General features: G+C 52.4%; 1 protein-coding gene across 1 annotated transcript; it reads right to left on the bottom strand.

Annotated features, from left to right (window-relative positions):
* Window positions 1-8,891: 8,891 nt before the first annotated feature.
* On the bottom strand, window positions 8,892-9,689 carry Z519_08509 (uncharacterized protein; the record flags this gene model as incomplete). Its single annotated transcript, XM_016766237.1, has 2 exons — window positions 8,892-9,344; window positions 9,405-9,689. The coding sequence occupies 2 exons, from the start codon at window positions 9,687-9,689 to the stop codon at window positions 8,892-8,894; spliced, it is 738 nt and encodes a 245-aa protein (XP_016617395.1).
* Between the last annotated feature and the right edge of the window lie 3,704 nt (window positions 9,690-13,393).

Here is a 13,393-nt window from a genome sequence, read left to right as displayed (position 1 = left end):
TCGGGTACACCGTCCGCTGCTCGCTTGCCACAGAAATACTCCTACGCGTGGCCTACATAACCCCCCAAGTTTTGTTTGAGTACCCAACATTGTCAGCGTTTCGAAGCGGGACGCGGGACAGATGAATCTATCCACCCCGTCTTTCTTATGGAGACCCACACTCTACTTCCGGTTCAGCGCGGCACTAAGTCCGCAGGGCGAAACACAACGCCCAATTGGTACCACCTTGAAAGACTTGATAGCATGCTCAACATGCTTCCCCGACTGCCGCTTATCGTCTCTCGGTCGTCAACTCTATCCCAGATACTCAGGAATCTTTGCTGGAAGAAGAGCATCTTCCTGACTTGGGCATGCATATACCCTTGCCAGCAAATGGACGAAAGCATAGCCGACTCCCTGGCTGGGCCCTGTTCGTTCTGGTAGGTTGCAGTCCGTCAAAGATGCGACAATCGAAAAATTGGCGTAGAGGCTAAGTACCCAGTGCGACCTCAGAGGTCACCGCAGGCAGATGTGACAATGACCTTTTCCATGTCCATGCCTCGTCAGGCAAGTTCAAGAGGTAGGGCTATCGTACATAAATACCTAGTTCACTTGCCCACCCGAGCGCTTTACAGACAGATTGTTTGGGTTAGCGTGTTTGAGGGATTAGGCTAGGGATGTTATGGCCATCATTCGCCGCTGCTAGCAACCACAAAGAAATAGGCAGAGAGTTTATAATGGGCGAAACAAATTTGGCCGCCGCTAATAGTGTAGAAAGAGCTGATAACTATATACAACTAACCAGCGGGTGTACGTCGCTATGCTGGACCCTGCATTGCAACCCTCCTGAAATCTAACATCCAAGAAGTCACGGAACTCAACCTCGACAACCGCCAGACAGCTGTGATGCCGCAATGCGGAAAGCAGCGGTAGCTCCATATATTCCCGCGCAGGGTTGGCCTTACAGCGCTTGCCGGTCACGTAATTGCTGATCTTTGAGCCTTGTCTGGCTAAGCATCGCGTCTGGCATCGCAGACGTAGGTTCCCCTATATGAAAATGGATAAAGAAGACACTTTCTCGACACGCTATCTGTTTGAATCATCACCGAGGCACTTTGCTATCAAGCCAAAGCCATTTTGCGATTCCATAAACGGTTCCGGCTCTCTCTGTGAACGACCCGGATAGACGGCGCGAGGTCTCCCAAGCGGATGATTGGTAGCTGGTGTCTTCCACTGCATGCATGACGCATCAGAAGGAAAAGAAGGCACCATCTGCTAGTGGAATGCAATGCTGGCCGCTGTTTCCCTATTTGAGCGTGGGCAGCTTTCCAGTGCCACTCGTTCGTTCGAGCTGCATGGGCCCGGAATTGCCTTTCTTTCGGCGTTCGAGGTTGGCAAAGAACAGCGGAATTTGCGACTTGCGTTTGAAGTTCTATCTGCGGTAGGTAAGTGCTTAGGCGAAAATGTCGCAATCCCTCACCAAGCTGCACGACGACTTGCTTCCTCATCTGGAAGGTACACTTGACGAATTAGGCACACTCTATAAACTGTCGAGTATCACGATTATCCGGCATCAACACCTGGATCACCTTGAACAACAGTGGCAGCAAGCTTTCATGCAGCTGATTCATCATGGCCAGTTGCTCCCAAACTCAGCCTGGTCACGCAATGCGGAAACCCGACTGATATACAAGGGGGAAAACCATTATCCAAAATCATTCATTGCTAACCTTTTGGGCATATGAGTTTGCATTTCCTTCGTGTCCCGGCCGAGAAATTGAGATCAAGCAGGGCCAATGTTCTACGGTTCCTTCAAGATGATCCTGACGGCATGCAGCTTACTTCTGCCACGGAATGCGTCCGGATAAGTTAAAGAATCATGTCATCAAATTTTGTGGGAGAGGGATTACCTATGCCCTGAATTGGGAAGGCTGATGCTACGTCAAAAAATTAATTCCAGATCATTGTCAGGCTTGCACTTTTGCCTCCATGCCCGTCGAGGCTTTCGATGGAAGTAGACCGGGAAGGAACAAGCAGACAGAGCGTTAAAGGGGACTGTTGTGAGGAATCATACTGTCACGACTCAACCGGGGCGCGCATTACGCTGCCATCCGAATCGCCAACCTGGTCTCATATGCCACCGTCGTCTGACATCAGAAAAGAGTTGCGGCATGCGATCTCACAGCGGATCCCTCCTTTTGTCAGATACCTCCACAAGGCTGAGCAAACGATCCTCCTGATCTCGGACTCGGACAATTTTCCCTCCCGCCTCGTATGCCACGCTTACGTGTCGCAGATCCAAGGCATACCTTCGGCTCTTGGTCTTCGACGCGTGGACGACCCTTCCGTTTTCCACTTTAGGGACCCTGTGACTGCCGTGAATGGGATTTTGGACAACGGGAACGAGGATTACTAAGACAGCTAACGAGGCAACAATGACCGCTCATACCGCGGGAAGTTTGACCAGCAAAACAGGAGTCCGTCGGTGACCTTGTGACAGGATATCGTCACACCACTGCGTTTTCTCGAAGCGAAAACACAGAATAGTCGAGTGATGGTCTTATTGCAACCATTCGACTTGAATCCTATGAGCGCCTCAGAGGATCTAGAACAAATACGAGGATGCGGCTGCCGCGTGCCAAGATCTACTTTAGTAATAAATCAGTCATGCGGTCTGGAAGTCGGATCGGAAGCTGCGGAAGATCCAGACAGGAGACTCTCTTCTGGCCCTCACACATCGCGGCAATCAACAGCTAGCAGCCACACAGCCAACCACGACCAAGTGTGAAATTTCCAATTCGGGACAGAAGCGCTTCCGAATATGCAAAGGCCGACAGATTGAGGCAAAGGCCCATTGTCCGAAGGCGGCACTTTCTCCGAAGACAAAAGCAAAGGCCTAGATCCAGCAAGACGGTATCGTACCCTTGCTCCTATTTCGAGGAACACAGTCAGTACTATGACTCGTGCATCTGATGATCAGGATTCCAGCCCTCTGGAAATAGAACCACAGCTTGTTGCGTGCTGACCAGTATGTCTTTGCTGTTTCTGAGATCTCCACAGTGCGTATCGGAAGAGTCGTACCTCAGACACGATGATGGGTCCTCGTTTTACTATTGTTCCAGACCATTCTGATTTGAGAGAGGGGGTCCAGACTCTTTTTGAAAGCGATTCACCGCAAAGCATCGAATGGATGACTGATCGGTACCGCTTAGTCTGTCTTGTTTCGTGCAAGGGAGGCGGACATCGTACGAGATGAGGTAAGTTGATACTTGGCCTTGTGCTACCCTTTACACATCAAGACAGATTGTGTTATCCAAAACAAGACGCGACACGAACCGAGTTATTCAGTGACTCGAACCGCTTCGTGCTCGGGTGGCTTACCTTATGCAGTAGGTAAGCAACCCCCCACTCGAGAAGGACTTCATTTTCCAACAAGGCGCCGGGAAGCACTGCAGCCACCACCATCCTCCCCTGCTGCTTCCTCTTTCGCTAGTAAGTCAGTTAAGTGGCTGGGGAGCGGAATAAGGTTTCTCAGCTCGCCGCTCGCATACTTCGCAAGACGCAGAAGTGCACGAACAGGCAGAATCTGCTGTCCTATCTCCGCCGATCTTAAATGCAGCCTCCAGTTTTATTGTGTGCTTTTGCGCGGGCTTGCGGCATTTGAGCGAGAGAAAGGTAAGGAAAGGTGCTCAATTGAGAGAGAAACCCCTTTGTTCCGAGATACCCCCAAACCCCAAAAGGCGGCCCAACGTTAAACCTGTGTCGCCTTGCACTTGCGTCCATGCATATCGGAACCCATCAAACTTGATCGAACGTCACGCGTTGAACTCGACCGAGAAAGACGGAGAGGCGAAGGGACCACGAGACAAGTGGGAGGGGAAAGAGTTGGTACCCGCCCTGGTCAACCAGTATCGGCGCGAATGAGGACTATGTTGTACTTTCAAACGATTAACGGGTATAGTATAGACGTTTAGACCTGGGGACCTACGAGTCGTGGCATCAAGCACTGCGAAACACCAATAGTAGTAATAGTAAGTCAGACCTCGATCTTGATTCCCCTCTTCGTCCATGTCCTCCTCCCACACTCCTCTCCCCCCTTTCTCTCTGTGCTTTCCCTGCCAGTTCCATCCCATCCATTCTGAATATTCAGTCATTCAATCCTTGTACAAATACCACCTGCATGGTTTGCCCTTGCTCTTGCCCCGGTCCATTCGGAGATTGAATTGGTCGCTTACAGCTTTTCGCTCTTTCGTTCTTTCGTTCTTTCAGTTCCTTTCCTTTGTATTTGAACACCAAGGGCGAAAGAAGAAGATGATGATGAAGAAGGCAAGGGAAAGTGCTTTGATCTTATGTCAGCGATAATATTAGTATTCTTCACCTATTGGTGGTTACATAGTAATATTATGGGCATCATGATATCTGAAAAGGGTAATTTCCCAGACTAAGGCAATCGGTCCACTCGTCACCGCTCTCGGTACGAGTTGGTACAGACATAGGTATATATGTCACCAAAAGTTCACCCACTCCCAGGGCTTGAAGCCGCTACCTCTTACGGAGTAGGGGGAACGGAGAATTCTTTCCTTCGGGGACTCGGCCTTGGGATCGTTCAAGGAAAGCCAACGAAGACACCCGAGGGGATTTTTCCGACAATGGGAAGACCATGGGATGCGGCCGACTGGTATTCGATCCTCCTGAACGTTTCTTGAACAGCGGAGAGGATACCGAGGATGTGGGCTACTACGCAGTCCATGCGCAGACCAATACAAAAGGATCTGCAGATAGATTTGGACTCGGGAAAAGACCGATTGATCCTCATCCTGATCCTCATCGCTCATCCTGGGCGCCATCGCCCGTGTGAAATCGTTTCAAAAGCATACCAAGGAGACTGACGGAGCACCTGCGATGAGCTCTGAGAGATTATCACTCCACAAATTTTCAGGGGGCAAGTGTATCGGTACCAATTGGTGACAGAGTCGCCTGCTCACCTGATGTAAAAGTAGCTTGTAGTCCGACCATGGGCCTGCAGTCCGATCATGGGTTGCAATCCGATTGTGGGCTTGCAATCCGATTGTGGACTGACTCCAAGTCCGTTTGGCAGCCCTTCTTGGAAGACAGAGACGGCGCAGACATGAAGCAGGAACTGTTGGTACTCCTTGCCCCCTGCTCATTCCCGCGCAGGCGATGGTTTTTCCCACGGAAAAGTGCCAGGGCTCTTTGGCATTGAGCATAAGCCAACTTCGTCATAGCTAGTTGGGATCTTTGGTAGAACTCGGGAACGATATAGCGGTGCTATGGACTTCCGCCTCACAAAGTCTGCCAACCTGGATGACTGGCCATGCTTGCTCGCTTGCCATCTCCAACAGAATGCTCCACTCGGCTGTTGGGGGAACAGGGACTCATACGGGCCTGGGTTATGGCGCAGTTTGGGGCTGCTGAAGAGCCAGGATCAAAGGTCGAACATGTTCGATACCATAATTACATGCCTATCTCTGCCTGGGGGCACCCAGATTTCCACTTTTCCCCCTGTAAGCCCATTATGACCTGCAGTCCGGCGACATGCCTTGAACTGTCAGGCATGGCTGTGGACTTTTGACAACTGTGGGGTCGGGTGCTCATTTACATAGATGTAGCCCTAGTTATTGTCGATCACTACCTGTGACAGATGGAGAGGCAGTGAAGTGGATTTTGAGCGCCAATTCTTATTGATTGCGGTTTTGGGTAATCGTCGAACTTGCGCATCGCCTCCCTGGTACTGGCACGTTTGCCTTCTTTGGTATCACATTCTATTCTATTGGAGTTAGTTAGGGATATCCTTTCACGCTCCTGTGGTCCCAGCACCTTGGCATCATGCTCTCGGTGTTTGATGCGGTCGTTATAGGACCCGAATCCTGGTGCCGGTGGTGTTGGGATCGATTTCTTCCATAAACCAGAAGAAGTGATCACAGTGATAGATCTCGCATTATGTCAGTCGAGAAGACATACCAGATATGGAAGTTTAGCGGAACCTGCCATTGAATGGGATGGCCAGCATGGGATAAATTGGTGGCGGCAGCTTATAGTATTGACAGCCCTCGTTTTGCCAGGGGAATGAATAACGCCGCCATTGGCATATTACCCATGCTCGGAACAGCGGAGATCGTCGTTGCCCCCCTTCCTAATTTGTAGCCGGTGCATGAGGAAGTTGTTCTGCGCGGCACTGTCCCTGTGGTTGACGATATTGCGTCAGATTGTCACGTATATGCCTAACCATTGGGAAATGCCGGGCTCTACTGTTTGCTTGACCGAGTCGGTAAGCCCCGATAAGCGACTTAGGTAGTCCGTATATCTGAATCTCTTCGATTGACAAAAGTCCCAACAGGGAAGGATTTGACCCATTGGTCATCTTCCAGGGTCGTGGCTGCCTTGTCAATAATGGGCCAGAATTGTCCACTCCCAGCCCGATGGCTAGCTCGATCGAACCGTTGCGTCAGCTCCCGTGCCGCGTGCAGCGGCCACGCTGGCCGTAGAGCATCATCGTGGCGGGAGAATTCGAAATAACGTGGTTCAATGGTACAGGGGGAGATGGTGGCTACTCTTCTGGGGAGGCGAGGACTGCAGATGAAGGCGGATTATCATCCGACACGTGTCGGTTATACGGAAGGAGAGGCGATGGGTGGCGATCATATCGCAGATTTGACCTTGGTAGGTTGTACGCCTTGTGGAGGAATAGAGTGAGAGGATCGGTTCCGTTCTCCTGGGGGATCTGCGTCGCTTGGCCACTTCTCGTCGGGCACAAGTCAGGCACATGCTAGGTACAGGCTAAACATTTGAAAGGCCTAGAGACAGGAGGCAGCGAGGTAAGACCACAATGGGAAGGGACCGGCCGGGGAAAGATCGCTCTCTGCTCAGCAGGGTGGCAGCGAAGGGGCATCCGATGCTGGCTCAACATTCATTTGCAAAGAGTAGTAGGGGCCCTGGCCGAGTTCGGCACGGTGGACGGGAGAAATGAGGTTGCGGCAGGGCCGATCCGTGGGTGTCGAAGGCAATTGAGGGCAATGAGAGCATAAGAGCGTGAGATCGTGAGGGCGTGAGAGCGGCAACCCGGCGGCAAGACGGCAAATGGGTTGATGGTGGCTGCGGTGGCTGGATTGGGAGAGAACAGAGGAAGCTTCTTCTGCGCAGCTTCAGACCAAAAAGGCTAAGGCGAGAAGGGACACAATAGCCTCCGCTGTGATTGGACCGTGAACACACGCCATGGTCATGTCCCAATCAGGTTGGTGACTACTACCAAGTAGGTTACTGTACCTGTGTCTTGGCGTATTATTTGGGTAACTGTCAGGTTGCCTCTCTGGCGCTGACCGTGTACTCGGTCGAGTGGTATGGTACTTGTATGTAATGACAGCTGTTGATTTCCCCAGTCACGGGTACCGAGTACCGCGCATCTGCCACCCAACTCCGACCCTGCGCCCTGGATGAAACAGCTCCCTGCCACCGCGGCCACTGCCAGTCCTACCGGTTGTGGAAGATTTACTGCCGACACCTCTTTTAATACTCAGACTATCTCATGCTGATATACTAGGGACTCAGGGACCCTCCCTCCCTGGCGTGGCGCTTTGAAAACCTGGATGTACGGAGTCAGGTTGCATGACTAAACAATTACCCGCGCTTGCCCGCAGGCCAACAGGCATTCCCCATACTGTGTGCTAATGATATCTCCTAGGCTTCTTTCCGCCGCTCGGCCGTATTCGCAAAAGAACGAGTCTTTGACTGGGAGAACAGGGCCTTTCTTTTCTCCATGGATCGGCTCCGGCACCCTGCGTACCTATTCCCGCAACCCCTTCCGATTTGCTGAGCGGCTTAGATGTCGTAAGAGAAGGGAAAGACATGGCGAGGTGGAGGGGGAAAGAGGTAGAAAGAGAGGGCCACTGAGATTACCTAGTTTTCGCCTTTCCTGGTAGTAATACCTGAAGACGACTCACTGTAATCCTATTTTGGAGTCGGCGCCTGGTCTCATTCCCGTCGGTTGCCCACGCGCAGACTGCATATTGTAATACGATTCGCTTGATTGCCCTCCTGAGGCTTAGCCCTCATGCCGGGCGGCCGCGTCCCACAATCTGAATCTTTGGGAGGGGGAGGAGGAGAAGGAGGAGACGGGGAGGTCGGTGTTTGTCCTTCTGGAGACTAGCAGAGTTGCATGACCACGCGGGAGGGGATAGCCTTAAAGCGATCCCTTTGCGGACCAGGGGCCTCATTGGCGTAATCACGGTCAGGATCACTAATACTGACAGGGTCGTGGGTACAGTCCGGAGTTAGGAACACAAAATCACCCGCAAGCAAAGGCCATGCGCTGAGGAGCTGCAACACAGGCTCGATTCCCCCTCGCGTCATGGAATGCCTCATCGAAGCTCTGCGCGCTGACTCAAATCTTGGTGCGCAAATGGTTTACGTGGTACTCGGTATGCTCGAGCACAATCCCCGCACTCTTTGGTTAATGCACCAGCCTATAATTCTTGTACATATTGCTGGCTACCAGACCTTAAGCGGTAGTACATGTGTAAAGGTTACTCCATCGCGGAGTCTCGACCGGCAGCAGCACGTTATCGACGTCAACCATGGCTGCCAAAGTCTACCCCCTCCTCTTCGTCATAATCATCATCATCCAGCCAGCTCCCTTTTGAAAATTTCGGGTCTGGCAAGATCTGGGGTCAAGCGCTCCTTGCCCCTCGACTTCTCGCGATCGTCGCCCTTGATTTAATACCCCGAACGCCGTAACATTCATGTTCAGTACAGCGATGATCCGCTCCCGTTTGGACCCCCCGCCCGAGCCAACGCCTCGAAGAAATGCCTGTCCATAACCCCCATGTAGAGCCCAACACCCTCACGAGATCGGTCTTCCCGCCCAGCGCGGAGGGAAAAAAAAGTAGACACTCATCCTATCGCGCACCCGCAGGTTGCTGTGACAGAATGGCCGGTCCTTGCAGTGCTGCTTGAGATGGCGTCATTTCAGCAGACCCTGTTCTGGGGCGCTTGGTAACGGGCGACTCTGAAAATGTCGGATCGGGATAGCCACTGCGATGAGGTTCATGGTGAAGGCTGTTGATACCATCCTGCGGTTGGCCCACCGCTCCCAATTCCGATAGACGAGGTAGGGTGCCTGGTTGTTGCGGCGGTCCAGCCTTGCCGGGTTGCAGCCCGTCGACATTGCTGGGCGGGGGCGGCACTTCGCCTTGCGACTCTAATAATCGAGACTGCAGGTTGATGATGTAGTCTCGGAGTTGGTAGTTTTCGGCTTGAACGGCTTTGAAGTTTTCACTCAAGACCTGATAGTCTCGCACTTGCTCTTCGAGCTTCTTGATATAGCCCTCTTTTCGTTGTCGGAAGGCTCTCTAAGTGAACAGCGTTAGGGCACACAAACGGCAACGATCCATAGCTCCGACAATGCTTACCTGGGCGGCTCTGTTCTGAGCAGCTCTCTTGCTAGTGCTCAGTTCACGCTTGCCGTAACCTTTCCGGCCATCGCCATTGTTCTCGCCTCCATCGCTCTCGGCGCTTCCGGTGACGGCATCGTTGTGCGCAGGATCTTGCGGAGGCGAGGGTTGGTGCTGTGGCATGCTGTCGATATGTTCCGGTAGGACGGATGATTGAGGCGGCGGAGGGTAGTGTTGCTCGCGCAGAACTATTGAATGCTTAGAGACCGGCCACGGGGAAAGTAGCTGAGTAATAGATGTCATGATGTGGCGGGGGTGTGGTGGTGTTGGTACAGAAGGGAATGTCTGGTTGTATCGATTGTGCAGTTGAGAAGGCACGAATAACTCAAGGAGCAATGAGAGTTTCTCAAGTCCAGGAAGGTACAAGGAGACAAGGCTGGACAGAATGAGGTGGCTTTCGAGGGTATATGTATGCCACGGGAGAGGACGGGGGGGAGGGGGTGGTTCGATACCCTTGCTTCTTTTGGGGGATAGGATAAAGGATGCTGTACTTGGAGGGTGAAGGGGATGGACGGTAAAAAAAACCGCAAACCGAACCAAAGTTACAATACGGTATTTGGGTATTTGGTATCGCGGAACGGGTCCGGCGATAGGCAGCGGGCTGAAGTAGGATGCAAGGGATGGGACAAGGGCGAATGTGTGGAAGCAGAAGGAAGAGGCGAGCAGTGGTGCAGAAGGCTGAACAGGGAATAGCGGGGAATGTCTGAGGCCCCGAGGGTGTCAGGCCCCAGAGGTAGAGCGCAGTGTGGGTCGAGGATTACGATACGTACGGTGCTCGGATTTGCCAATGTCCTATTGCTCAAACGGGTCAGAAACGCCTGCCGTAAAATTTAGTTGGGAGGGTGGAATAGGTTGATGCAAGATCCAGAGAGGCTTGAGGAGTTGGGACAGGATGGGGTGGTCAAGGGCAGGGAGATGGAGCCAGGCACCGATGCCTTTGCCTTTGGAGCAGTCGGAAGGCCAAGGGAGATTGGATTGGGTGGTACAGGGGAAAGATGGAACAAGGACATGGCACATGGAGACCATCGTTGCGGCGTTGCGGGAATAGATGCAACGAGCACCACTCAGCAAAATGTGCAGGTGCAGGTCGAGCATGCTCGAGGTCTGCCAGGTATTCCAGATTCTGGCCGGGAGACTCCCAGGGATAGACACCAGGGATAGACACCCGATGTTGGAGAGGGGAAGGCCACCGACCGAAGCGCACAAAGCAGCAGCAGTCTGAGTAAGGGCCAGGGTGGTCTTGGCTGCTTACCTGAGGCATGATTGAAGAAGAGCTAGCCGTGCGAGGAGCGAGCGCCGGTTGCATCGATGATGATGATAATGATGATGATAATGGAATCTGTTTCGTGGGGAGGCGGGAAAGAGTGGAGTTGCTGAACGATTGGAACGACCGACGAAACAGGCTACCAGTTGCTAGAGACAGAGGGATGGTACGAAGGAACCAGAGAAAATATCTGGTCGAGGCCGAATGGGATGATAGGGCGGACGTTATGTGAGTTGCAGATTGCAGTGCAGGCCTGGTACGGAGTCGGAATTGCGAGTCGAGGAGGGGGTGGGAAACGTAAAGTCAGCAACTCAGAAGTCGATCCGATGGCTGCAGGAGAAAAGAGAAATGCGGGCAACTGAAAAGGCCAAAGGTTTCAAGGTTCGCTGCGTGGTCGGTGCGTTGTGCGTGGGTAGGGTGCGTGGGTAGGGTGCGTGGTCAGGCTCTGGTTGATGAGTAATAAGGGATGAGGGAAGACGGAGGTTTTGGGGATTTTGGGGGAAAGTGGTGAAAAGAAACGAGGCTTGATTGTTTGCGCTGCGCCACCGCGAGCGACGCAGAGGGAAATGGAAAAAGGGAGGAAAATCGGACGGACGACCAGGCATCCACAAAGGGGCAGCACCCGAAGAGGACGGGTGTGTGGACTGTGTGGATTAGCAATTTCTTACCTAATTGCGACGCGACTGACGGTGTCGGTGGGTGGAACCCATCTCTTCATGGCCGCCAATCACCGGCGAGCAGGGAGAAACCCGAAAACGCTCGCGTCACCTCTGGCTTGGCAGTGCGCTAGCCTCAATATGGAGGTGGTAACTTCTGGGCCATTCGCTGCTTTTGCGCTGTTTGTTCGGCCCCAGCTATTCTTACCAGGCCAGAAGGGGACTTGTTAAAAGATCACGTTTAAATGTTTGGCCCAATCGCCAGCTCGGGGTTGCTGACTACATATTCCATTTGCGGTATGCCTCTCTGCCTCTCAAGCTCTTCTTAAGCTTCCCGTTGGCCCCGGACTATTTACCCTTTCAGGTCAACAGCCAGTTCTGCAACCCCATCAAGAATCAAGCCCCCTGCTGACTGTTCCCTGACTGTTCGGTCGGGGCGTTGTATCCACTGTACCGAGTACGAGAGTCCCAGTCCCTTACCAGGCTTTCCCAGGATTTACCATTACGGTTCTCTTCCCAGTTACCGGGTATTCGTCACACCCATGGCTTAATACCGATGGGCTCCGTATTGGACTTGTAAGGATGTATTTCTGACCACTTTGCCTCTTTCTGATCTGATCGGTATTGCCACCGCCACCCTATCATAATAATCTTATGACGATCTCTCTATTTCCATCTTTGGCACTCAGCCTTTCGCTCGCCTTGGCTGACTCGAGTCTCGTACGAGTGCAACAAACGCTTAGTCATCTATTTTGAACCTTGATTTCCGTCTCTCCTCCCAGAGCCTCGTTTCGCTTCCATCCTTCCATCCTTCCATCCTGCCTGCCTTCCTTCTGACTGATCGTCGGTGGTCGTATCAAGTCTTCGTCAGCCCGTTGCCTCCCAAACTCGAAATCCATGTGCTGTTTCTTGACTCCCTGGCTGCCATCCCAAAGACGTGCATCGGCTAAAGGCTGCCTTGGCCCCTTGAGATCGTCATAGATCGCATTCCTTCGTCATGCACAATCTGGGATTATAATAGTAATAGCCCCTATTCCGCACATGAGAATCCTAGATCCTAATTGTGCCTTGGTCATCCCTCTGCCTCAGCTGGCAGTTAGCTGACAATGAACTTTGCCTGCACTGGGCGTTTCGTAATATGTACATCATACGAGCAGGCCAACCCGGACTCCGAAGGCACATCAGGGTGTCTACGACTTCTATTCTTCCACCTACTAACCGATAAGGCTACCGTATCTCGCACAACAATCAGTCAGCATCTCGCCAACGATGGTTCCGGGGGCGTACTCCTTTGCGCAGCCGGATGCTGTGACAACTATTGATTTCTGTGCTGACTTAATTTAGTTGGAAATCTTTTTTTCGTGAAACTTGTAGCCTTCTGATGCGGCTCTCCCGGGGACTCTCTTGACTCTAGTGATGATATTGTGGATCGTCCATCTTTGACCAACAAGGGCAAAGTCTCCAGATGGTGAAACCAAAAGAGCAGCACAAACTTGTCGTTTCCTTTCACAATTCCGTCTCAGACTCGTCGATGATGCTTTGAGACAATGCGTCCATACCTGGCATCTGCAGATATCAGTTCAGTAATGATTAGGTGACCTTGAATGCAGTATCGTTTGTGTGCGCATCACCCCCATTCCTACAGATTGGATGACATTGCAATAGGGCCTCATTTCCTTGGTACAGCATCCAGGTCTTTCTTCGGTCAGCCTGCGAGGGTCTCGAAAAGGCGGCGGGCAGGATAGGATATGCGGGTTTGAATTCAGACATATGTTGGCGGATGACGCTGCATGCCACGAGCATGGCTGGCCTCAGTCTCTTCCGCCCATCCCGACACTAGCTTTGGATCTCTTCAAACTTTCCAAACAGAATTCGAAGGACCGAAACACCTCCCGACACTGGTAGCTGTGAGGGACAATCCGTTTAGCGGCCAAGTGCGGCACGAGAGACCGGTTCCTTGTGGAAGGCATTTCTTGCCCTGACGGGACAACCCAAGGTGATTACGATCAACCAGTGCTTGGGCTGCC

This window comes from Cladophialophora bantiana, assembly GCF_000835475.1.
Source record: "Cladophialophora bantiana CBS 173.52 unplaced genomic scaffold supercont1.13, whole genome shotgun sequence".
NCBI lineage: Eukaryota > Fungi > Ascomycota > Eurotiomycetes > Chaetothyriales > Herpotrichiellaceae > Cladophialophora > Cladophialophora bantiana.
This window is presented reverse-complemented; position numbering and strand designations above follow the sequence as displayed.